This window comes from Hemitrygon akajei, chromosome 10, assembly GCF_048418815.1.
Source record: "Hemitrygon akajei chromosome 10, sHemAka1.3, whole genome shotgun sequence".
NCBI classification, from domain to species: domain Eukaryota; kingdom Metazoa; phylum Chordata; class Chondrichthyes; order Myliobatiformes; family Dasyatidae; genus Hemitrygon; species Hemitrygon akajei.
In genome coordinates, this window is record NC_133133.1 from 90,993,834 (window position 1) to 91,018,705 (window position 24,872).

The 24,872-nt window shown below is 45.2% G+C and overlaps 1 protein-coding gene and 1 pseudogene across 1 annotated transcript; one reads left to right on the plus strand and one right to left on the minus strand.

Moving 5' to 3' along the window:
* The window catches only part of LOC140734534 (sodium- and chloride-dependent neutral and basic amino acid transporter B(0+)-like), an 86,548-nt pseudogene extending 81,570 nt beyond the window's left edge, over positions 1-4,978 (minus strand).
* On the plus strand, positions 4,902-21,132 carry LOC140734535 (protein FAM162A-like). Its single transcript, XM_073058634.1, has 4 exons — positions 4,902-5,160; positions 12,911-13,019; positions 16,856-16,964; positions 20,229-21,132. Exons 1-4 carry the CDS (start codon positions 5,028-5,030, stop codon positions 20,334-20,336), a joined length of 459 nt encoding a protein of 152 aa, XP_072914735.1. The 5' UTR covers positions 4,902-5,027; the 3' UTR covers positions 20,337-21,132.
* Positions 21,133-24,872: the final 3,740 nt, after the last annotated feature.

Sequence of the window (24,872 nt, forward strand, 5' to 3'; positions counted from 1 at the left end):
ATGTCATCGACCCAATCTGACCCTAACACCTGGGAGGCAACATAACATCCAGATGTCTTGATAATGTCCACTGAATCTCATCTCCATTCCTCTGTGGAATCCCCTATCACTACTGCAGACTTCTCCACCTCTCTTCTCTTCTGAGCCACAAGCCAGAGTCCTGGTCACTGTGGCTCTCCCTGGCAGGTCGACACCCTCAACAGTATCCAAAACGGGGTACTTGGCATTGGGGGGAAATGTCCAGCAGAGCTGTTACTGGCTGCCATTTCTTTTCCTTCTATTGGCAGTCATCCTGTTCCCTGCCTCCTGCAACCTAGGGGTGACTGTAGCTCCTGCCTGTCACTTCCACAGTCTCCTGAATGAGGCAAAGGTCATCAAGCTGCAGCTCCAGTTCGTCTGTGGAGAGAAAAATACAGCTACTGTCTGAGGTGGTAGACCACTTCATCAGGACCTTTTGTCTTAAATAGACTTCAGCTCAATACCCAGACTAAATCCAAAGAACCATTCTCAAGCAACGCTGCATATCCAAAGGCTTGCTCTTTCAACCATCTGTTCACAGGGTGAGTAGTCTCAATTTCCTGGCTGTCAACATCTCTGAAGATTTATCCTGGGCCCAACATATAATGCAATTACAAATAAGGCACATCAGTGGCTATATTTCATTAGGAGTTTTGAGGAGATTTGGTAGGTCACCACAGACTTTATCAAATTTCTATAGATATACCATGAAGAGCATCCTAACTGGTTGCATCACCGTCTGCTGTGGAAGAGTAACTGCACAGGATTGGAAAAATCTGACGAGGGTTGCAAACTCAGCCGGCTGCATCATGGGCAATACCTTCCCCAGCATCAAGGACATCTTCAAAAAGTGATGCCTCAAAAAGGTGGAGGTGGCACAGAGAGAAGGGGAGGGAATCTGCAGATCTGTCGGTCTCTGACTCTGTCTCTGTCCTGCTCTTGCTGTCTGCCCCTCATTAGTCACATTTCTCACAGTCTTCTCCCCTCTCTCCTAGGGTGTGGGGTCTCTTTCCCTTTCTCAGGGCTGGGGTCCCTGTCCCCTGGATCAGTGCTTCTTTCTCCCACAGGTAGTGATTCCCTCTCTCTCTCTCCTCCAGGATAGCAGCATGCTCTTTGCCTCTGAATCCTCCTAGATCATCTTCAGATCCAGGTCCACTCCATGGCATAGGATGAGATGTGTTCATACTTCTGAAAGGTTCACTGAGGGAGCTAAGTGATCCACAGTGTTAACAGAGGAGACAGCTCAGTAACATCCTCACTGACAGATATACTAAGGATCTGTAAACCCTTTTATACCAGTCTGTATGACAGCCGGGCCTTCCAGACCTAGGCGGCAGTAAATAGAGATTCTGGATTAGCCCCTGACAGGCTGGAGCTGACAGGCTGCATCCATTCCCTTGACTTGTCTAAAACTCGTGGAAGTGATGGCTTACTGGCTGAGCTAAACTCTGCTTTGTGGGACTGGATGGGCCCAGACCAGCTGGAAGTGTATGACACTCTGCTTCTGAGTGGTGGTATGTCAGTCTCCATGAGGAAGGGATCATTACTCTCAACAAGCAGAAGGGAGAGAAGGAGGACATTAGGAATCGGACATCCATTTCATTGTTGAATGTGGATTATGAGATCCTGTCCAAGGCCAACTAGTTCAAGTCTGCCTGGGGCAGGTGATCCACCCAGACTGAGCCTATACAGGAAAATCTTTGACACTGTCACCTATGCGCAAGAGAGAAAGATGGATACCTGCCTGATCATTTCAGAACAGGAAAAGGCCTTCTACAGGATATCCCCATGCACATAATGGATGTACTAAAATGAGGTTTAGTGAGGGAATTGGCAACAGGATCTAACTGCTCTCCATAGATATCCATAGTGCTGTCCAAATCAATGTGCGGGAAATATACAGTTACCCCATCAAGTCTGTGATGCCTGCTCTCCTCTGTCTGGTTTGAACCGCTTGCTGAACCCATCAGGAAGGATGAGAGCCTAGGAAGGTTGATGTTACCAGGCGAAGGACGCACACAATTCAAAACCTCCCTATACACGACGGATGATGTCGCCACCTTCTGGTCAGTTTGCAGACTGCTCAAGCGTCTGTGACCAGTTTTGAGTTAGCACCAGGGCCAGAGTCAACTAGAGGAAGGCGCTGGGGATCTGACTCAGAGGAGCTGAATGTATGCCAAAAATTGGCTGGAGTGGATCATGAAATTAAAATGAAAAGTTGGGTTTGTGGGAGATCACTTGTCAATAACTGGGAAAAACGTGGTCATCAGGTGTGATATGCTCCCAGGGCTGCTGTATTTGCAGCAGTGTGGCCTGTTCTTCACATCTCTGCCTCAGTAATCACCTGGGATGTCTTCCAGTTTATCTGGGAGTCCAAGATGGAGCAGGTCCAATGGGTTACGATGACCAAGTCCCCTGAGAATGGGGGCAAAAGTGTACCAAACATTGCCCTCATTCTGACGACTGACTTCGTGTGTGGCTGTACCAGGTGGTGGGTGGACCCAAAGTACATGGACACCAAGTGTTACTACTCTGCTGTTGTAGAAGATAGGCCTGGTCATTCTACCATTCAATGCCCCAATCAGAATTTGCCACACTACCTGCCCTTTGTGGAAAGTTCTTCCAAGAAAACACCGCTGACCACAAGTCCATCAGGCAGTGGTTAGTGTGGAATGCACTCCAGACATGGAGGTATTCAGTGGGTTTGTTCCCTGAGCAAACAGTCCAAGTCATCTGGCCAAATGCGTCATCACCAGATCTGACCAACCAGCATTATGACCTCTCTTGGCTGACAGTGAGAGGTGCTCTCCCTATCAGAGCCTTCCTCAACAGGTGATCTACCACCCTCAGTGTATGCTGCCCTTTGAATAGCTGTGGTGGGAAGAAATGGTCACCCACCTCTTTGCAGGTTCTGGATTTGCTAATGGGTTTGGTGACAGATGCAAAGAAGAGTCAGTGTTGCCCCAGGAGCTGTGAAACAGAGGACTCTCTGATCACAGGAACAGACATTGAGACAGGCATCAAGTGCTGCTGGAAGTCCATCAGCTCGGTGAAGGACATCCCCTGGTCTGCCAGAAGCCTGTCGGTCTCACAGCACAACGAGATGCAGATATTCACAGTGTACGTACTGAGAGATGCACTGAACCTTCACACAGCCAATGCAAAGGCTCTGTGTGAAAGGACCACAGTCTAGGGTCCTTCAAGGAGGGGCAGAGTTGAATGAGGAAGCCCTCCAACAGTGGAAATGGCATCACCCCAAGGTCACATTGTGGCATTGTTGCTGTTTGTGATATTTCTCTCTCCTTTTTCAAGTTTACACTATGTCATTGCTTTGTTTCTTTCCTGTGTGTGTATATATTTATCATGAGTAAAGTCAATATAGAAATTTTAAAAAATAATCTTGGGTGGGGTTTCTCTTTCTCCCTCTCTGTCTAACCTCCTTCCCTCTTCTGGAGGTGGTGTCTCTCTCCAGAGGTAGAGAACTTTCCTAGAAGTGGGTTCTCTCTTTCGCTCCCAGTTATAGGGTCATCACCTCTCTCAGGCTGAGGTCTCTTCCACTCTCTCCCAGAATTGGCAACTCTCCCTCCCTCTTTCCCCTCCTTTCATGTAGGTTACAGTCTTACTCCTGGGGATGGTCTCTCTCTCTCCCCGTCCCTAATTTTCTCCCCTGGGAGTGGAGACTCCCTCTCGGTGGGATCTCTCCCTCTGGCAGGGATGGAGTCTCTCTTCCCAGAGGTGGTCGCGCTCTCTCTCTCTTTCCTCCTTTCCAGTAAAGTGTATCTTTCTCGTTCTCTCTGTCTCCCTGGGGTGGGAGATCTCTCCCTCAGCATTAAGGTCTTTTTCTCTTCCTCATTCCTGTGAATAAGGTCACTCTCTCCTTCTCTGGCTCAAAAGTGCAGGTCTCATTCTTTCCCATGGGCACTGGGTTTCAACATCTGTCTCCCTCTCTTCCCCACCCCACCAGGGCTGTGACGTCTCTCAACCCCCCCCCCCCCCGGGTTTGCTCCCTCGGTCTCTCTCTTCCAGAGATAGGAAGCATGTGAAGGGAAGGGGAGGGGAGGGGGAGAGGGAGAGGAGGGAGATAGAGAAGGGGGAGAGAGAGAAGGGGGAGGGAGAGAGAGAGGGGGAAAGGAGAGAGAGGGGGAGGGAGGGGAGAGAGAGGGAGGGGGGGGAGAGAGAGGGAGGGGAGAGAGAGGGAGGGGGAGAGGGAGGGAGGGGGAGAGGGAGAGGGAGGGGGAGAGGGAGAGGGAGGGGGAGGGAGGGGAGAGAGAGGGAGGGGGAGAGAGAGGGGGAGAGGGAGGGAGGGGGAGAGGGAGAGGGAGGGAGGGGGAGAGGGAGAGGGAGGGGGAGGGAGGGGAGGGGGGAGGGGAGAGAGAGAGGGGGAAAGGAGAGAGAGGGAGAGGGAGGGGGAGAGAGAGGGAGGGGGAGAGAGAGGGAGGGGGAGAGAGAGAGAGAGGGAGAGAGAGAGAGAGAGAGGGAGAGGGAGGGGGAGAGGGAGGGGGAGGGGGAGGGGGAGGGGGTGGGGAAGAGGGAGGGGGAGGGGGAGTGGGAGGGGGAGGGGGAGGGGGAGTGGGAGGGGGAGGGGGAGGGAGTGGGAGGGGGTGGGAGAGAGGAGGGGGAGGGGGAGAGAGAGCGAGACCCTACCTTGGAAGTGAGAGTGAGCCACCCTTCCCGTGGGAGACAGACTGGTGTTTACGTCCCAGTAGGGGTGGGGTCTTTGAGGGAGTAGAACTGTTACCCGCCGGGAGGAAGCGCACCGTGAGTGAAACACCAGCATGGGGGCGGGTCACTCTGGAGAGAGGGGACGATCAGGTCACCTCAGTCGGGGGCGAAGGTGTCTCTTACCCGGAACATATCTCGCTCTTTCCCCTCTATGTCTCAAGAGCGGAGTTCCCCTCTCCCGGAGGGTGGAGTTTACTCTTTGCCCCCTCCTTTTCCGGAAATCTTTTTCTCATTTCTCATTCCTCCCGGGGCGGTGAGTTTGCCGGAGCAGTACCGTACCGTTCACCATGCAGCGAGGACTGACCCTGGCCCGTGGCCTGTTGTCCCTCCAAACCCGGCTCCCGGTCGCGGCCGCTCGCTGCTTCCGCGCCGCCGGTGGTCCGCGGTGGGCACACAGAGACTCCGGGACCCCCATAAACGGTGAGGCCGATGGGTCGCTCAGCGCGGAGGGAGGGTTGTACCAGCGGCGGGACTCAACGCCTGTGGAGAGGGATCCTCCTACACTGCGGTGTCTAGCAGATACTCTCAGCAAGTCGAGCAGCCTTGGAGGCGCCATTGCTTCAGGTGCTCAGGAAAGCCTAAGTGGTTCACTGATGTCCTGGGGTGGTGTTGGGGTAGACCATGGCGCTGGGATGGAGCTGCATCTGCCCCCTCCCCTGGATCTGCGATGCTCACCTGCCCCTCCCCTGGGTCTGATGGGCCACTCCACGAGAGGGGCTCCTGGCCTTATTCCCTCGTCTCTTGCTGGCGCGCTGGATGGCAGGTGATGTAAACCAGAGGACTGGTGAGTTCCATTGCAGAGGGAGAGACCTGGTTAGTGGAAGGGACATTCGGAGGGAAGGGCAGAGGGAATGGCCTGTCCTTGAGAAAGGCAGGGCTGGTGACGAGGGAGGGGGCAGCCACACTTGATGAAACACCTGTCAGTTCTGGCACATACAGAGTGAATAAACTTTTACCTGATCGTGCTTTACCACTGATGGAGTGCAAGTTAGAGTAAGGAGAGCAGAGGACATGTCAGGGGTAAGTTTTTTACGTAGAGGGTGGTCAGTGAGTGGAATGGGCTGCTGGCCAGGTGGTGGAGGTGGATGCGATAGGGTCTTTTAAGGGATTCCTGGATAGGTACATGGAGCTAAGAAAGATAGAGGACTATGGGTAACTCTAGGTAATCTCTAAAGTTTGGCACAGCATTGTGGGCCGAAGGGCCTGTATTGTGCTGTAGGTTTTCAATGTTTAAGTTATGTGCGTGTGTTTTAACTTTGTGTATGTTTAAAGGGGTAGAAACGTTTTGTAGGTGTTGCTGAACCAATGGGGTAACCTGTGCAAGCACTGGTCTAATTTGATGGTAATCAGTAGCATTCACTGAACTTTCTATCCTTCCCCTGTCTGCTTGGAAATGCCATTAAGGCAGTGAATATACAAACCATTTATCAGCAAATTAAATTATAATTCATTCTTTTCCCTCTATACTCTTGCTGCTGTTATATCTCTTTCTGATGCATTTTGTTTAGTCCCCTCCATCTCCTATCCTTGTCTTCTAAATTTCCTTTTCTTCCTCACTATCTGTCTCTCAACACTATCCCCTCCCCCGACCCACACACTCTCCCAAACATTAAAACCCCAACCCATTCTGTCCACTTCTCCAACAACTAACTCAGTTATGAGGAAAATTCCCTTTAACTCAGACGGAGTGGTTTCATCCCTCTGCAAAGAAGCTCAATGACTTGACACCAAGATCCATTGATAACACCTGGGGAGTCTCTGTTTCAATGTGGCAAGTTAGCTCCCGTGCATTGAGGTAATTTTATTTAAACTAGTTCGTTTTTGTGCTGCAGTTCATTTAATTGTAATGATTGACCTTTAACTGTTCCAACAATTTTATTATAAATAGTAAAACGTCCAAAGCTCTTAATCCTGCGGTAAATCACCAGCTTAAGTGTAACTGAGTAAGTGGGAAGTAATCTATTGGATACCATATAGTTTGTACACCCATTTGTCTACAACTTCTCTCTCTGCTGTAATGTTTTGCTATCGTTAGAAATGAGAAAGATAGTTTCAATATAAATTACAAAGCATTTAACACACTGAAACAGGATGGATCTTAAATGTTAAATAGCATTTTAAGTGAACTGCAGTTAAATTTTCTTAATGACATGATAGTGATTGCGACAGCAGAACTAAACCTAAGGAAGGCCATTGGGAAATACATTCAATTTACTGTAAACTGAAGTGACTGTTTCATCGCTGACGTAGGAAATGTCTGACACATTAAATGACTCACACAGACTTTTGTTTTCCTGTTGAATGAGGAAGTTAAATTATTACCTGATTTCTTTATTGCAATTATATTCACAAGCTGAAGGTTAATGGGCAATGGAGGGAGAGCTGTAGCCAGAGAACACGTATTTTAAATGATTTGCAGAAACGCTGGCTAGTTCAGGATTTTTTTTTGATTTAGCAAGGGCATTTGATATGATCTGGATCGCCAGTTGAAAGAAAGAGAGTGAAATTAAGTAGTAACTTCGAAAAGAAATTAGAGTTTATGCTTTAAGGACTGAAAGTTCAAAGTAAATTTATTATGGAAGTACATATACTATGTCACAATATGCTACCCCGAGATTCACTTTGTTATGGACCTGCACAGTCAAACAAAGAAGTACAATGGAATCAATGAAAAACTACAGACTGAGGCTCATAGACAACAAACGTACCAAAGACCGACTGCAGTAACACAGTAATAGTAACAATAATAACAACAATCAAGTGGCAAACATTGTTCATCAAAAGCTCGCTTTAAAATACAAACTCATAAATGAAATCACACCTTACTGTAAATACAAGCCTGATCCAGTTGTTAATCAGAATACCACAAACTATGACTGATCAGTTATTACAGATAGGACAATCCATCTTAACCATCCAAATATAATAATACAGGACAAACAAGCAAAAACAACTAATTTCATAGATATAGCCATTCGAAACACGCATAACTTACAGAAATCAGTAAGTGAAAAACACCAGGAATATGCTGAATTAAAAAAGCAAATTGGAAAAACTATGGAACATGGACATTGTCCGGATAGTAATATCGAAAAATGGTATCATCCCAAAGTTACTACACAACAGCATTAAACAATTAGGATTACACAGCAATATTCATGTAAATCTTCAGAAAGCCACAATACTAAACAGCACTAGAATAGTCCGAAAGTTCCTAGCAATTGAGAAATGAACATGATTGGCTATGCCTGTACCTCAGGTTTACTAGCTTGAGCTGAGAAAAAACAGTAATAATAAATAATAATAAAATAAGTAAGTAAATAATACTGAGAAAATATGTGTGTAGAGTCAACACGAGGAGATCTGCAGATGCTGGAAATTCAAACAACAACACGCACAAAATGCTGGTTAGTCCTGACGAAGGGTCTCGGCCCGAAACGTCGACAGTGCTTCTCCCTATAGATGCTGCCTGGCCTGCTGTGTTCCACCAGCATTTTGTGTGTGTTGTTGTGTGTAGAGTCCATAGGTTGTGGAATCAGTTCAGTGTTGAAGTGAGTGAAGTTATCGATGAGCCTGATAACTGCTCCTGAACCTGGTAATGTGGGACCTGAGACTCCTGTACCTCCTTCCTGATGGCATCAACAAGTTGAGAGCATGGCCTGGATGGTGGGTGCTGCTTTCTTGTGACAGGACTGCTTGTAGATGTCCTCAGTATTGGGGTGGAGGGTTGCCTTTACTCTGATGGACTGGGCTGTATCACCACTTCTTGTAGGCTTTTCCATTCGTGGGCATTGGTGTTCCCATACCATGCAACAAGCCAGGATACTCTCCACTGTTCATCTGTGTAAGCTGGTCAACGCTTAGGTGACATGTCAAATCTACGCCAACTTCTAAGAAAGTAGAGGTGCTGCTGTGCCTTCTTTTTAATGGCACCTCTGATGTGACCAGGACAAATCCCCTGAAATGATAACACCGAAGAATTTAAGTTACTGGCCCTCTCCACCTCGAATGAGGACTGGCTTCTTTCTCCTGTAGTCAATAGCCAACTCTTTGGTTTTGCTGACAGTGAGAGATTGTTGTCGTGCCACCATTCGACCAGATTTTCAATCTCCTCCCCATACACCTTTGATTCGGCCACTGGCAGTGGTGTCACCAGCAAACTTAAATACGACATTGAAGCTGTAATTGCCCTTACAGTCATATGTGTAAAGTGAGTAGAGTAGGGGCAAAGCACACGGCCCTGTGGTGCACCAGTGCTCATGGAGATTGTGGAGGAGATGCTGTTGCCAATCTGAATTGACTGGGGTCTGCAAGTGAGGAAATCAAGGATCCAGTTGTACAGGGAGGTACCGAGATCTCAGTCTTGGAGCTTGTCGATTAGTTTTGAGGGGATGATGATGTTAAACGCTGAGTTGTAGTCAACAGGAACATCCTAATGTGTGAATTTTGAAAGGGTGGCAAAGAAGGACTATGGCATGATTACTTTTATGAGTCGAGGAACTGAGTTCCAGAGTCCAGAGGTTATGTTAGTTTTGTAAAACTCCAGTTAGGCTACATCAGGAGTATTAAATTTGGTCCTGTTTGCCTCATTACATGAAAATGGTGGAGATTTTGGAGAGGTTACCAAAAATCTTCCTCAAATGCTGCCTCGATTAGAATACATATGCCACACGGAGAAGTTGGATTAACTAGGGTCACTTTTTCTGGAGTAACAGAGGCTGAGAGGAGAGAGACCTGACAACATTTTATAAAATTCTGACAGGTATATATGGACTAGACAGTGCTGGTTTCTTTTCCCAGGGTTGAAATGCCTAATACTAAGAGCCTTCATTTAAGGTGAGAAGTAAAGGAGCTGTGCAGGGCAAGTCATTTACACAGAGCGGTGGATGCCTAGAATTCACTACCAGAGGTGGTAATTGTGGCAAGTATAATAGAAGCACTCAAGAGGCTCATCGGTAGATGCATGACTCTAATGGAAGTGGAAGGCTATGGACATTATGGATGGGCAGAAGAAACACACACAAAATGCTGGAGGAACTCAGCAGGCCAGGCCAGGGTTTCAGACCGAAACATTGACCGTACTCTTTTCCATAGATGCTGCCTGGCCTGCTGAGTTCCTCCAGCATCTTGTGTGTGTCGCTTGGACTTCCAGAATCTGCAGATTTTCTCTTGTTTGTGATGTAGGCAGGACAGATTAGTTTAATTATGCATAATTGGTTTGGCATAACATTGTGGGCTGAAGGACTTGTTCTTGTGTTCTGCTGTTTTGTGTTCTCCCTGGAGCAAATTACATTACAGAAAAAAATCATATTTATTGCTTTTCACTCAGTGGCCACTTTATTAGATACACCTGTTCATTAATGCAAATATCTAATCAGCCAATCATGTGGCAGCAGCTCAATGCATAAAAACATACAGACATAGTCAAGAGGTTCAGTTGTTCAGACCAAACATCAGAATAGGGAAGAAATGTGATCTAAGTGACTTTGACCATGGAATAATGGTTGGTGCCAGAAGGGTGGTTTGAGTATCTCAGAAACTGCTGATCTCCTGGGATTTTCACACACAACATCATTAGAGCTTACAGAAAATGGTGTAAAAAGCAAGAGAAATATTCAGTGACTAGCAGCTCTGTGGCAAAAATGCCTTGTTAATGAGAGAGGTTAGAGGGAAGTGGCCAGACTGGTTCAAGCTGACAGATGGACGACAGTAACTCATATAACCACACGATTTATCAGTCTTGTGCAGAAGAACATCTCTGAATGCACAACATGTCGAATCTTGAAGTGGATGGGCTACAGTGGCAGAAGATCAGAAGCATATACTCACTTTCCACTTTATTAGATGCAAAAGGACTTTTACTGTACCTAATAGAATGGCCACTGAGTTTAAAGATTGTTGTAGGTCGATTGTATGAGTTTGTTACTAAACTCCACGTCTCCTTTTTCTCGGTATAGTTGGACATGGTGCATTGAAGGCCTGTCCCTGGACTCTATAATTCATCGTTCACCCCTGTAAATGGAAATGTTTGACCCCTCTGCCCTTGTCTTTTCTCCTTGACGTGTAGCATGTCTAATGTCAGTTTTGCTGTGACTTCCTTCAATTTTCAGTTGAGAGGTACAGGTTGCGGGTACTGAAACCTTGCCTGTCTATGAACCCAGGACATCGCAGCTTATCCCAGCAGTTGAGTGCAGCTTAAGGCACGGTCAGATTTGGAAGTATCTGCTCTCAAGCCTTTCCCATCTCAGACATCCTCCCCAGGTCTGGAAATGGAAGCCATTGGATCACACTGAACAGACGTTGCCCAATAATTACCAGCAATCCCATTCTCATTTAGTTAGTTCACGAGATGTTCCTTTTTATACAGTGTGTGGTGCATTGAGTTAAGCATTTATTGTCTGAGACTGATTTGGATAGCCCTGGTGTTGGCTAGTCAGCAGCTGACCAAAGCTGGCTGTATGTGGAATGAGAACACACATCTCCATCTCGCTGTCATTACTACACTCATTTGTTTCATCTGGGCCTTCAGACACAGGAGCAGAAATTGGCCATTTCGCTCATTCAATATATACACACGCAAGCACGCACATATACAAGATATTAAGAGGAATAGACAGAGTGGACAGCCAGCGCCTCTTCCCCAGGGCACCACTGCTCAGTACAAGAGGACATGGCTTTAGGGTAAGGGGTGGGAAGTTCAAGGGGGATATTAGAGGAAGGTTTTTTACTCAGAGAGTGGTTGGTGCGTGGAATTCACTGCCTGAGTCAGTGGTGGAGGCAGATACGCTAGTGAAATTTAAGAGACTACTAGACAGGTATATGGAGGAATTTAAGGTGGGGGGCTATATGGGAGGCAGGGTTTAAGTGTTGGCACAACATTGTGGGCTGAAGGGCCTGTACTGTTCTGTACTATTCTATGTTCTATTAACATTGGCAGATTTATTATCCCCTTCAACCCCATTCTCCTGCCTGTAACCTTTGATGGTCTTACTAATTACAACCCTTTCTACCCTCAATTTAAATATATCCAATGAATTGGCCTCCACAGTTGTCTGTACATAATCAATTCCACAAATTTATCACCCTCTGGCTAAAGAAATTCCCCCTTATCTCTGTTCTAAAGGGTTGTCCTTCTATTCTGATGCTGTGCTCTTTGATCTTACACTCACCCACTATGAGAGACATCTTCACTATACCACTCTATCTCGGCCTTTCAATATTTGGTAGGTCTCAACGAGATCCCTCCCCCCTCATTCTTCTAAATACTAATGATTAATCTGAGCAGCCATACTGTATCATTTTGGGGTTGGGTATTTACTCATTAATTAACTCATTCATTTACTCATGTACTTATTTATTTACTGACAAACAATTCAGAAAACACCCTTTTGTCCCTTTGAGCCCGGCCATCCAGCAATCTCCCAATTTAACCATAGACTAGTAACGAGCCTGTTTACAGTGACCAGTTCACCTAACAACTGGTAGATCTTTGCACTGTGGGAGGAAACCAGAGCACCTGGAGGAAACCCACACGGTCACGGGGAGAAGGTGCAAACCTAGTAGTGTGAAATGAACAGAGTGTCACTGGTACTGTAAAGTGTTGTGCTTACCACTGTACTCTGTGCTGCCCTTGTGGCTTGGTTGTGCAGGAGGAATGCCGAGGAGCATAGGGACAGGACAGAGTGGTGGCAGGGAGGTGGGCATACAATGTGCCATGGGTCTGAATGCCACTTTGTGCCTGAGGCCTGCACTCTCAACAGAGGGGCACAATGGCCTGAGCTGCTCCCTCACCACACCAGAAACCCACCTTCACCCCAACCTCCTGTGCAGACTGCCTGGAGTTTGCATATTCTCCCTGTGACTCTCTGGGTTCCAACCACGTCACAACGCAGGGTGACTGGTGGGTTAATTGGCCATTATAAGTTACTCTGAGTGTGGGTGATTGGTAGAATTTGGAAGGAATTGATGCTAATGTGAGGAGAGTAAAATGGGATCACTGTAGGATTAGTGTACAAGGGTCTGAGGAGCCTCAATGGGCCACAAGGACCTCTTTCTGAGCTGCATCTCTCTATTACACAACCAACAAAGAACAAAAGTCCTCGGAATTCGGACAAATTATGCGTTTTGTTCAGTCCAACTCTGATTTAAAATGTATTTATATCTCTTCAAGAATATTCTCCGTATAGACTTCAAGGCCGGATACCCTCAATGTTCGACAGAAGGTGTCTGCTGTGGACTGGACGCTTCAAAAGGCAGGAGGACATCCCAGAAATGGTTTCGTAAGTGATTTCATAATCAATTCTGTGCAGCTGACTCCTTTATGACCTCCTCTCTGCTTATCGATCTGCTTGCATCAACATGGTGGTATACACAAAGATTGTACGCTTGAACTGGGGAATTCTAACAAGTTTTAATAAATGCTCAGTCACATACTACTGCTGTTCAATTTTTTTCTTTTTGGTGATTTCAGGCTCTCAGTGTATTTCATTGTGGTTACTGTGATGCTACTGGTGTAATTCTATTAGACAGAAATATCTATCTCATAATTCATTTGCCATCTATCTGAGAAGGTGTATTGTAAAAAAATTATGTGATTATTGTGCAATTTTGGCAAAACATTTTTTCCGCCATTAAAATACAGATTATATCTGACTGAGAATTAAATGGTTGAAGCCATTTCAAATCCATCTTTGATGACAAATGTACCTAACATTTGGAAAGTGAAAACTGCAGGTGCAGAGAACCTGAAATAAAAACAAACAGAAATGGCAGAAGCATTCAGCAAGTCAGGCAGCATCTATGGGGAGAGAGAGTTGATGTTTTAGCTTGATGACTTTACATTGGACTGCAGTGCTGTGACTTGTGAATCTTCCAGCTGTTGGTTCAATGGGCATCACTAAAAATGGAAGCTTGATCTTTTGCCAGCAGTCTTTGACCTGAAATGGTGACTTTGCTGCTCCCCCCACAGATGCCACCTGACCTGCTCAGTGTTTGTGGCATTTTCTGTTTTTAATGGGTGATGAGTTCCATATATGGACACCAGTCCATCTCTGACACAATGTGGGTTTTTAACATTCTTTCAGTGGTGGTGAGCTGTGCTCAGTGGCACTGCATTGGCGTTTAGAAAGATCTACAATTTTGAAACAATTTGCATAGAGATAGTGAAATCTGGGATTGGTATTAACACATTCAAGGTTCAAGATACATTTATTATCAAAGGACAGTTTGTATGCGGTATTCAACTCTGAGATTTGTCTTCACCAGACAACCACGAAACAAAGAAAACTATGAAAGCTTTTCAGCATAGGGTAGGCCTGAGGCAAGTACGTATTCTCACCACAACTGAGATACGTAGTCATGTTACCATGGAAGCTCTTTACTCAGCAGCTGCTGGTTTGGAGAAGCACCAGTTGTCCTGCCTCCTGCTGTTGCCCCTCTGAGCACTGAGCTGATTACCAACCTGCGACCATTTGTGACCTGTTGATAAGTGAGCCTGCATTCACTATCAACTGCTGGTTTGGTGTCCACAGTGTTTTAGGAGAGCGGAAGGTACCAGCTATGCTCAGCAGGCCGGTTATAATTTTGTCTTCAGTGTGTGAGCCCGGCTCTGCTCTGTATCATTGTCTAGATCAGCACCTGGTTTAATGCAGAAATAGCTCACTGTACAAGCTGCAGTTAGCTGAACATTTCCAAAGCTGAGCTGGCTTTTATTGTGCCAGTTTTAAAAGTGTTTGGAGCAATTGATCAGGCTGTCCTGTTAGAGAGACCACGAGGGAAAACGTGTTCGATTTAAAAGTATTATTTTTCCAGCAGCCAATTCCAGCCCTCGGAAGAACTGGGCTAGTGTTACTATGAATATGGTGATATATCTCTAGCTCCAGGTGACCTGAGTGTGAATAACACAACTGAGTTTATTCAGTGAAAGATATGATTGATAAAGTTCTCATCTTTGAAATAGCTTTGGAATAGTTTAGAATAGCTGAGGACCATTAAAAGAAAAAGTCTGGTGTAATATTGTTCATGGTAGACCATAGTCAAAGAAGCATAGTGTCATGGAGCATTCAACAGCCACAATACACTAATGTATACCGTGTATATAAGATACAATATTACTACATCAGGACAGGTACTAATAAGCAGCTCTCAGGCAGGAAGCAAAGCAGGAGGGTAAGAGAAAGAGATGTATACGGAAGAGATTCTATAGATGATGGAAATCTTGAGCAACACACAAAGTGCTGGAGATACTCAGTAAGTCATGCAGCGTCTGAGGAGGGGAATAAGCATTCAGTGTTTCAGTATGAGCCCCTTCATCAGAACTGGAAGGAAAGGGGGTAGGATAGGGAGTACAAGATGGCAGCTGATAGGTGAAACCAGATAAGGGAGGAGGTGGGGGGGAATGATGTAAGATGCTGGGAGATGGCAGGTTGAAGTGGTGCTGAAGCTGAAGAAGGAAACTGATGGGAGAGGATGGTGGACAGTGGTAGAAATGGAAGAAGGGGCACCAGAAAGAGAGGTGATGGACAGATGAGGAGAGGAAAAGGGGCGAGAGCAGAACCAGAATGGGGAATGGAAAGAGAGAGAAGGGGAGGGGGTAATGATCAGATGATGGAGAAATCGATATTCATGCCGTCAGGTTGGAGGCTATGCAGATGGAATAGGAGGTGTTGCTCCTCCAACCTGAGAGTGTTTCCATCATGGCAGTAGACGAGGACATGGACTAACAGGGCAGAATGAGAATGGGCAGTGGCCAACAGGAAGTCCTGCCTGTTGCAGATGGAGCAAAGTTCCTCGATAAACTGATGTAGAGGAGGCTGCACCAGCAACACTGGACAAATAGATGACCACGACTGACTCGCAGGTGAAATGTTGCCTCACTTGAAAGGATATTTTGGTCCATTGAGAGGTGGTGAGAGAAGAGGTGTAGAGGTGGGTTTTTCATTTGTCCTACTTGCAGGGATGAATTCCAGGAGGGAGATCAGCAGGGAGGGATGAGTGGACAAGGGAATCCTGTAGAGAATGATCCCTACGGAAAGTGGAGAACTAGGAAAAGATCCCATTGGAGATAGCAGAAGTTACGGAGAATAGTACGCTGGATGTGGAGGCTCGTGGGTGGTTAGTAAGGACAACGGGAACCCTATCCCTGTTATGGGCTGTAGGAGGATGGGATGAGGACAAATGTGTGGGAAATGGAGGAGATGTGGGTGAGGGCAACATCGATGGTGGTGGAAGGGAAACCCTGTCCTTTGAGAAAGGAGGGCATTTCATATGTTTTAGAATCCAGCTGCTTCATCTGAACAGGTGCATCAGAGAGGGAGGGGCTGGGAAAAGGGAATAATATTTCTTGCAAGTGACATTGTGGGAAGTGCTATAGTCAAGGTGACAATGTCCTGTTAGATTTGGCTGCAAATATTTGGCCATAAAAACTGAATCTGATTCTTAGATGGACCAGACAGACCCCAGTTTTCCTCCCAAAGGGAATCTAGGAGATTCAAATGGACATAGGTCTGACAAAAGTGGGTGGGAGAGAAATGTGTGTTCAGGGTAACTGAGGTGGAAGAAATTGTTAACAAACTTTGCCAGACTTGGTAAGCTGCAGAAAGATGAGCTGAAGTTATATCACAGAATTTTTACACACTCTGAGCTGTTCTTGCTACGCTTGGATGAAGGGAACTGCAGATAGTGTGGTAAATTTTGTAATCAGTTTCTTTCAAAGCAATCTGAAATTCCTAAGTCCTCTGTTCCCCAGATCTGGATACGAACTGATTTTTCCAGTCCTGACTACACACTCAGCTTACAGTCCAGACCCCGAACAGTGAGTGAGCTGGATGTTCAGTCATTGGGATTACTAGCCATTCAGATTGCTGCAATTGTCCGTGATGTTCTTTGTGACCTTTGGGATTCGAGAGCATTGTGGTTTAAGTGTGACTGTGTTTAATACCACATTGACATCTGTCTATACATTGATTAAATGGGGGAGCATAAACTCTGGTTTTCTGGAATACTATTACAAGAAATAAGGATTCAATTTGTAGATGGAATCAATGATCTGCTCAGCAGTGATAGTCAGACATTCAATGGTTGAAATGGTCAACTGACATGGAAATCTTTCCAACAGCATCGAAATGCTTTTAGCGACGAGGAACAAGATCAGGGTGCAGGTTTGCTACCTGATGATCGCCATGAGCATCGTGGCCTGTGTGGTGATGGTGGCCTCAGGGAAGAAGGTAGGTTCACTACTAACCCATTTTTGCATCGGCCTAACATCTGTAGTGAGGTTTAGAAAATAATTTGTTGTCACCTCAGCCACTAAATTCAGGCCCAGTACAGCTTGAGTGTGTACCCTCCACAACTTGGCAACCTTTTCAGTAATGGCTCTTCAAGCAAGGACAGTCAAAGCAGAAAGTCTGCCTGCGACATGTTTTGGGCAACAATTACTGTGCCAGAATTTTTCTGTGACAAGTAAAAGCACTCTGGCAGAGTGGAAATCACATGAATGGGATCAATTTCAAAACTCTTTAATGTTGCCATGCTTTAATTTGATTTTGAGAAGCAAAATTGAAAACTATTTCAGCTGGAATTTCTGTATTTTCAACATCTGGCAATAGTTGATGTGGCTCATTTCAACAAATTGAATTTATTCCTTGTGAGACCAGAGTGGGAGGGAGCCACACTTGCAGTTGTTAGGTTTGATCAGTCTGCAAATCGTCTTAAATATACTATTTAATGAAGAGAAAATGAAACAGCCCAGCAGTTCATTGTGACACTAATGTTGCTTGGCTGTCTCCTCTGAGCCAGGTCATAAATCGGAGGTTCTGATTAATGTCGAGATAAGCATAAGTGAGGACGGTGGTACAAAATTAGATGTCCCCAGAGCAACTGAAATAATAAGGCAAATGCAAAATACCAGGACAATAAATAGGTATAACAAGATTAGTCTTAGTTGTAGGTTATGCTCTGTAGAATTGAAACAGAATGAAGAAAAGTGAATAAATCTCTTAAATCAATGTTTTATGTTACCATTTGCTAACAAACAGACTTAAAGGTTCAGTAAGAGACATTGAAAATACAACCAGTGAAGTAAACGTAGGGTGTGCTGATGCAGGCAAGTCCAGGTAGGCCCCAGAAGCAGATCCGGCCCCTTTCCATAGGATCTTGGTACTCCAAAGAAGTGGATTTGTGATGAGGCTTTGAGTTGAAGAATGGGCAAAGGTGAGAGTGAAACCCCATATTCAAGAGTGTAGCATAACTAATTAGAAACCACAGACACAGTAAGGGGGGAAATGCTCTTGAGGGCCAACTACAGGCCAATGGAGAGGAATACAAGAGCTACAGACCCATTCAAACCAAAGAACTGTGGATCCATTAGAACAAGGCACTCCCAGCATCCATAGCCAGGGAACTACAGTCAGATTGGAAATTTGATTGTGGTATTTGCATCTAGACATTCTCTTGAGATCCATAGATTGGAAACTACAGACTAATTAAACACCTCCACTGGGAGCAGTAGTCCCATTAAGTGTCACAGCTAAGAACTGCAGCAATTATTTAGAGACATTAATTGTATGCCCCCAAAGTAAAGTGCCCCAGAGGAATGTAATCAGGCGTGTGTGATGAAGCAGAGCTTTGTAAAGGAAGTGGATGTTAGAGAGTGGGGGGGCGGGGGGAGAGATGCAAGGCTTTAATCTGGTTCTACCTCTGTATGTGCGTTCAGTGATTGAAGTCAATGCGATGGAACAGAGCAGGCAAAAGATGAAGGGCCTACTGTGAGCAAAGGGAACCTGCAGTGGTCTCGTGTCATGGAGTCATACATCGCAGCAATGAACCCACCAATACTGAAAATTAAGCAGTCAGCACAAATGGGTTATTGATGTTAGCACAGCCTCATAATCTGAAAGGCCTATTTCCATGGTGTATCAATGACACTCATTTATACTGATCCTATTTTATTCTCCTCACATTCCCTTCAACAACCCCCAGCTTCTACCTCCCAATGGAGACTATTTATCAAAGCTAATTAACTTTTCATCCCAGTGTAATATTAAGTGCCAATCAGCTGCAGACTTTAATGTTGACCAAGTCCATCTATGGGATGCCCTGTCCAACCTTGATGCTTCACTTCCTTCCAGATACTTCTTGTAGAACGCAGTGTAACAACCCCAGCACCACCCAGCAGATTCCATTCTGTGGTCTCCCCTCACTTAACCACATGTGCACCAACAGGGTCTCTCCATCCCGTGTAATCATCTGGTGGTTTCAAAAGCCATGTTGGCAGTGAGAATATAAGAATTAGAAACAAGAGAAAGTCCTAGGTTTCTCTTTCAGTAAGATCATTACTCATATGCATAAACCCCATATCCCTCACTTTCTTAATCTTTATCCTGAGTAGGCTTAGTGACTAAGCTGCCACAACCAGCTTGGGTAGAGAATTCCAAAGCACAGTGGGCAACGATGAGGACTTTCCTTTTCATCACAGTCCTGATCAGTTCACCCTTAATTTTGGAACTGTGAATCTTGGTTCAGATGCCCGTCAGTATACCAATTTTGTAAAATTGTCGCCTGTTTCAAAATAATTGCTGCTCATTACTCCAACCTCGAGGGTGTAAACTCAGTCTGCTCGAGTGTCCTCTGTAAAGGAAACCCACCAAATGCCGGAATCAAGCTGGTGGATCCTCACTGCTCCTCCTCTATCAGGTATATCCTTGGGTAGGGGGACCAGAGGCCTCACTGGTCATGTGGGCTGTTGGAGTGGATGTCTCTGTCCTGTACTCAACCCCTCTTGCAATAAAAGCTGGTGTGCTGTTTGCTGTCTTAATTGCTTCCTGTAATTAAGTGTGTGTTAGATTTTGGTGGCTCTTTCCCCTCTGAATACCAATACCTTTGTACACATCACATTTAAAAGTACTCAACCTTTCTATTTTTTCTACTGCAGTGGATAACCTCACATTTTCCAAATTATAATCCATCTTTCAAGTTCCTCACTATTCATGTTGCCTGGTGTTATCTCCCTGAAGTCACATGGTACCTTGTTCAGTGCCCACACTGCCACCTAGCTTTGTATCATCTCCAACCTTGGATATATTAAACTTGATACCTCATCCAAATCATTGACATAGACTGAAAAGATGGAACCCAACATACATCCTTGTCACATCCACTGATCGTAGGCTGTTTACCTAAATACTTTGTTTGTTCCCACTGGCCATCCTGGTTTTTGAATCAAGGGAACTCCTCATTCTGGAGTGGTGGTAAGGAAAGACATCTTGGAAACAGGGTGAATATGTGTGAGGGCTGATCATGGTCCGCCTGTCCCTTAGTCCACATGGATCCCAGTCATTTTGTGCTGTCAGTAACATAAAAGTTCTGGAAAGGTTTCTGAGTTTTAAGTTTGCCTTACAATGTAATGTGAATACTGATTAATATAAAACCCCAAAAGAAAGTTCAGTCAAGACTCTGAGCACCTCTTGTGTTTTTTCTTTCTCTGTTTATAGGCTTTCAGGGAGCATGACAGCCTCACCAAGTGGAACTTGGAGAGAAAAGCCAAGATGAAAGAGCAGTATCTGCAAGAGCGTGGGATAGTCACTGAAAAGACCCAGTAACTGGACAAAGATTCAACGGCTCCACTTTGATTGAGGATAGCTAATATATATTTTCAACATTGGCTGCATAACTCATGAGCATAAAGACTGGTATATGCATACCTCACGTCAATCTTTTTAATAGTTGCTCTCTAAATTAATCCATGGTTGGTACTGTTTTAATCAGATCCTTTCCCACTTTGATCTGATATAACCATTCTATATTTTCCCGATAATGTCATGACCCTCAAATTAGATCCATTTGTTGCAAACTGTCATGTTTTTGCCTGGACGAAATCCCTAGGCGCACTTTTAAAATAGAACTATTAAGTTATTGATGCTTTTCCATGTCTCTGTGGAATCTATTTTGAAAGACCCCATCCCCAGGAATGGTACACCAGTCCATTTCTCTCAGCCCTCATTAACTATCACCTCTACCATTTCTAGTTTTTCTGTTTGCATGCATTCATGTTACTTCATATGTCTTTTATTGTAACTCATTTGAACACCGTTAGCCTCCATCAGTAGAGCTCAGTATTAACCTATAGGAACACAGCTACTGTTTTGTCTTTTTTCAACATAGAATATAAAAAGAAATGCTGGTGCACCAGGTGAGTAAAGCACACTGCACCTCTCCACAGCTCACATGACCCACAAGAGAAATTATTCTGCAATCTTCACAGTTGATCATTAGTACTCAAAGCACTTAGAAATGCTTTAACTATAGAACTGCAGTGACGTGAAATCAGTTTGTCAATTGTATGAGATTCTACATTGATATTTTTGTGAAACAATGAATAAAGTTTTATCTATCTAATGTATTGCCTAAATGAATATTTATTTGGAATCAGAATTACTGGGTGTGTTTTTATTTATCCTGTGTGATATTTGCGAAGATGGTGACAGTGAATTTGATTATTTTGATTACTGGCACATATACTGTCAGGATGGAAAACAGCTTTAACACAAGGACAGTATAGGTGACGCCTTGATAGGTTCTTGATGACACAATGGAGCGGAAGAGGTGTAAAAAGAGACTAACTGGCAGAGAGACAAACAGGGCAATCATTTTCATCAAGGAGGGGGCTATGCCAGTCATACCAAAGAATCGCAAATCTAATCTGCTGCAAACTGCCAAATTGTGGGAGGTGAAGATTATGTGGAGGGGAAGCTGCAGTTCCCAGAGGTGGTGCAAATCACACTTCGACCAGACATCGTACTGTGTCCCACTGAAGACAGGAAAATCATCCTGGTGGAGCTCACGGTACCATGGGAGGAAAGACACGAGGAGACTTTTGAGAGGAAGGCCCTGAATACCAGTCCTTAGCCCAGGAGTTCAGGGACAAAGGGTGGCAGATGTGGCTACTCCCCATGGAGATCGGCTGTCAAGGGTTCCCAGCAAGGTCAGCATGGAGATTGCTGTCTGCACTGGGCCTCGATAAAAAGAGCAAGAACCAAGCAGCTCACAGGATGGGGGAGGAAGCAGAAAGAGCCTCTTGCTGGATATGGAGCAGGTGAGAGGAATTGAGCTGGAAGTCAGGCACAGATGGGCGGTGACTTGGCCACCACTGTCGACCCACCGGCTGGAGAGTGCAGTGGTTAAGGGTCAAAATACTCTATGGAGGTCAGCACCTCCTGACAACATCTGCTCCTGGCCAGAGGCTACAGTTACCTCATCAGGAAACCATAGGGAGCATCCCGGTGTATGATGCAAACAAATGTGTCACACTTGCAAAGCTGGTGACAGTGGATTTGATCATTTTAGATTAAATTTAATGCAAAGGTTTTATTGATTATCTGATTAGATGGGACAACAGATTTGAGGTTACATAGGCCATTTCCTCTCCCATGTCTTACAACTATGAGTAACGCAAGCTCTCTGTGAGTAAATGTGAAGATCTGATCACATTTTAGGTTGTATTCATGCAGAAATACAGAAAATATTACAGGGTTCACAGACTTTCTAGCATCTTTGAACTTCGTGTATAGAAGACAGAGTAGTGGTTGAAGGGACTTACTTGAGCTGGAGGTCTGTAATTGGTGGAATTGTGGACAGTGTAGAAGACTGGCAAAGAATACAGCATGATATAGATTAGTTGCAAATATGGGCAGATAAATGCAGATGGAGTTTAACTCAGATAAGTATGAAGCAGAACAATTATCACTCCTGCCACTACACCTCCTCCTTCACTACTGTTCAGAGCTCCAAACCATCCTTCCAGGTGAGGCGACACTTTACATACGGGAATACAGTAGGTACCTACTCTATCTGGTGCTCCTGGTGTGGCCTCCTGTAGACTTGGATACCGCTTCACCGAGCACCTTAGTTCCATCCGACACAGAAGGTAGGATCTCCCAGTGGCCTCTCATTTCAATTCTACTCCCCACTTCCATTCCAGCACGTCAGTCCATGCTTCCTCTACTGCTGTGATGAGGCCACATTCAGGTTGGAGGAGTAAAATCTTTTATTCCTCCAGACTGATGGCATGAACATCGATTTCTTGAACTTACAGTAATTACCACCACCCTCCTCCTACCATCCCCCATTTCTGCTTCCATCTCTCACCCTTTCCTTTCTTCCATGGTCTTCTGTCCTCTCTTATCAGATTCCCCTTCTCCAGCCCTTTATCTCTTTCACCTATCAACTTCCCTTTACTAGTCCTGATGAAGGGTCTCAGCCTAAAATGTCTGCAGATTTTCTTGTCTTTGTGCTACTGTTGAGATCTGTCACCATCAACATGATACTGAAACTAGGTTAATACCCTCTGCCCAGGATAGAGGAACTCTTACCAAACCTTTCTGGAGGGAAACACTTCAGCAAAGTGGAATTAGGTGAGGTCTACCTACAGATGGAGATGGAAGAAGAGTCCAAAGCGTTTCTCACCATAAACACAAACCGTGGGCTTTATCACTGTAACAGGCTTATTTTTGGAGTAGCATCTGCACCTGCAATCTGGCAAAAGACTATGGACCAGGTGTTACAAGGCTGCCCAGGCACTGTTTTATCTGGATGACAACATTGTTACTGGTATGAATTACAAGGAACATCTTTGAAATCTCAAAAGTGTTAAAAAAAAATCTTTAAACCAAGCATGACTTACTGTGGTCACACCATTGATGCACAAGGGTTACACAAGCTGTGCTAAGAAAATTCAAGCAGCGGTCGATGCCCCAAACCCAAAGAACATGTCACAGTTACTGTCCTTTTTAGGATTTGTCAATTTCTATAACAGGTTTTTGCCAAACCTGGCTACTGTGCTCCACCCCTTGAACTCGTTACTACAGATCACTACAGAAGAAATGGCAGTGGGCAACGTGGTGTGAGATGGCTTTCCAAAAGGCAAAGGAAGTGGTGACACTGCTCACACACTGTGATCCACATCATCCAGTGACGTCTCACCAGGGGCAGTCAGGTCACATGTTATGAGTGATGGAAGTGAACACCCCCTAGCCATGTTCCCTTACTGCTGCAGAGAAAAATATGCACAGACTGACAGAGAGGCCTTCTGGCTTGGGGTGTAAAATGTTTCAATCAGTACCTGTATGGGAGAACGTTTACCCTCATTACTGATTATCAACCACTGGTGTCCATTTTCAGTCCACAGAAGGGTGTTCCACTCACAGCAGCAGCACAGATGTGAAGATGGGCTCTGCTTCTCGGAGGGCACAATTACAAGATTGAATTCAAGAGGACAACTAATGATGGAAATGCTGATGGATTGTCCTGTTTACCCTCGCGAAAGGAAATACATGAAAAACTTGCAAAAGTGGATATTCAGTGATGGGATGGGATGATTGACCTGGCTTGCCTTAAGTGGGGATTGAAGATTGTTGCACCATCGAAGCTGAGAGCTAAAGTGTTAGAGGAGCTACATGCTGGTTACCTAGGCATGGTCAAAATGAAAGCATTGTCTTGAAGCTTTGCCTGGTGGCCTGGGATAGATCAGCTGATCAAGCCGCTTGCCAAGCACTGTTTGGGATGGCAACATGTCCAGACGATACCAAGAGCAGCAGCTCTCCATCCCTGGGAATGGCCTGCAATGCTCTGGCAGAGGATACATGTGGATTTTGCTGGACTATTGATGTGGACGTATCTCTTGCAAATAGTAGATCCAGCTACAAAGTGGTCATAAGCCTCACACACTATTGATGTGCTGAGAAGCTAGAACGCTTAGTCAGTGACCAGCTTGTTGTGGAACAGTTTCAATCATTCCTGAAAATGAATGGAATAAGACATATTACATCTGTACCATATCACCCAGTTACAAATGGTTTGTTGGAAAGTTTTATTCAGAGCCTAAAGAATGCACTGCGAGCAATGTCAGTGGAACACACACTATCACAAATCAGAATCTCACCAATTACCCCCTTGCATAGCGCGATGCAGCGCAGACAACAACTCACCAGCCATGCTGTTCCTGGGCCAATCCTTGCACCTACGCTTGGATCTCCTCAAACCCAGTCTTTGAAGCAGCGCACAGAACAAACAGCTGAGACAAACTGAAGACTCCTTAAACAAGGAGGTTCGATGGTTCACTTCTGGACAAACAGTGTGAT

Coding starts and splice junctions, on each gene's coding strand:
- LOC140734535 (XM_073058634.1), top strand. CDS start 5,028: ATGCAGCGAGGACTGACCCTGGCCCGTGGCCTGTTGTCCCTCCAAACC. Junction 13,020..16,855: donor GACATCCCAGAAATGGTTTC/GTAAGTGATTTC, acceptor TCTTTCCAACAG/CATCGAAATGCTTTTAGCGA. Junction 16,965..20,228: donor TGGTGGCCTCAGGGAAGAAG/GTAGGTTCACTA, acceptor CTCTGTTTATAG/GCTTTCAGGGAGCATGACAG.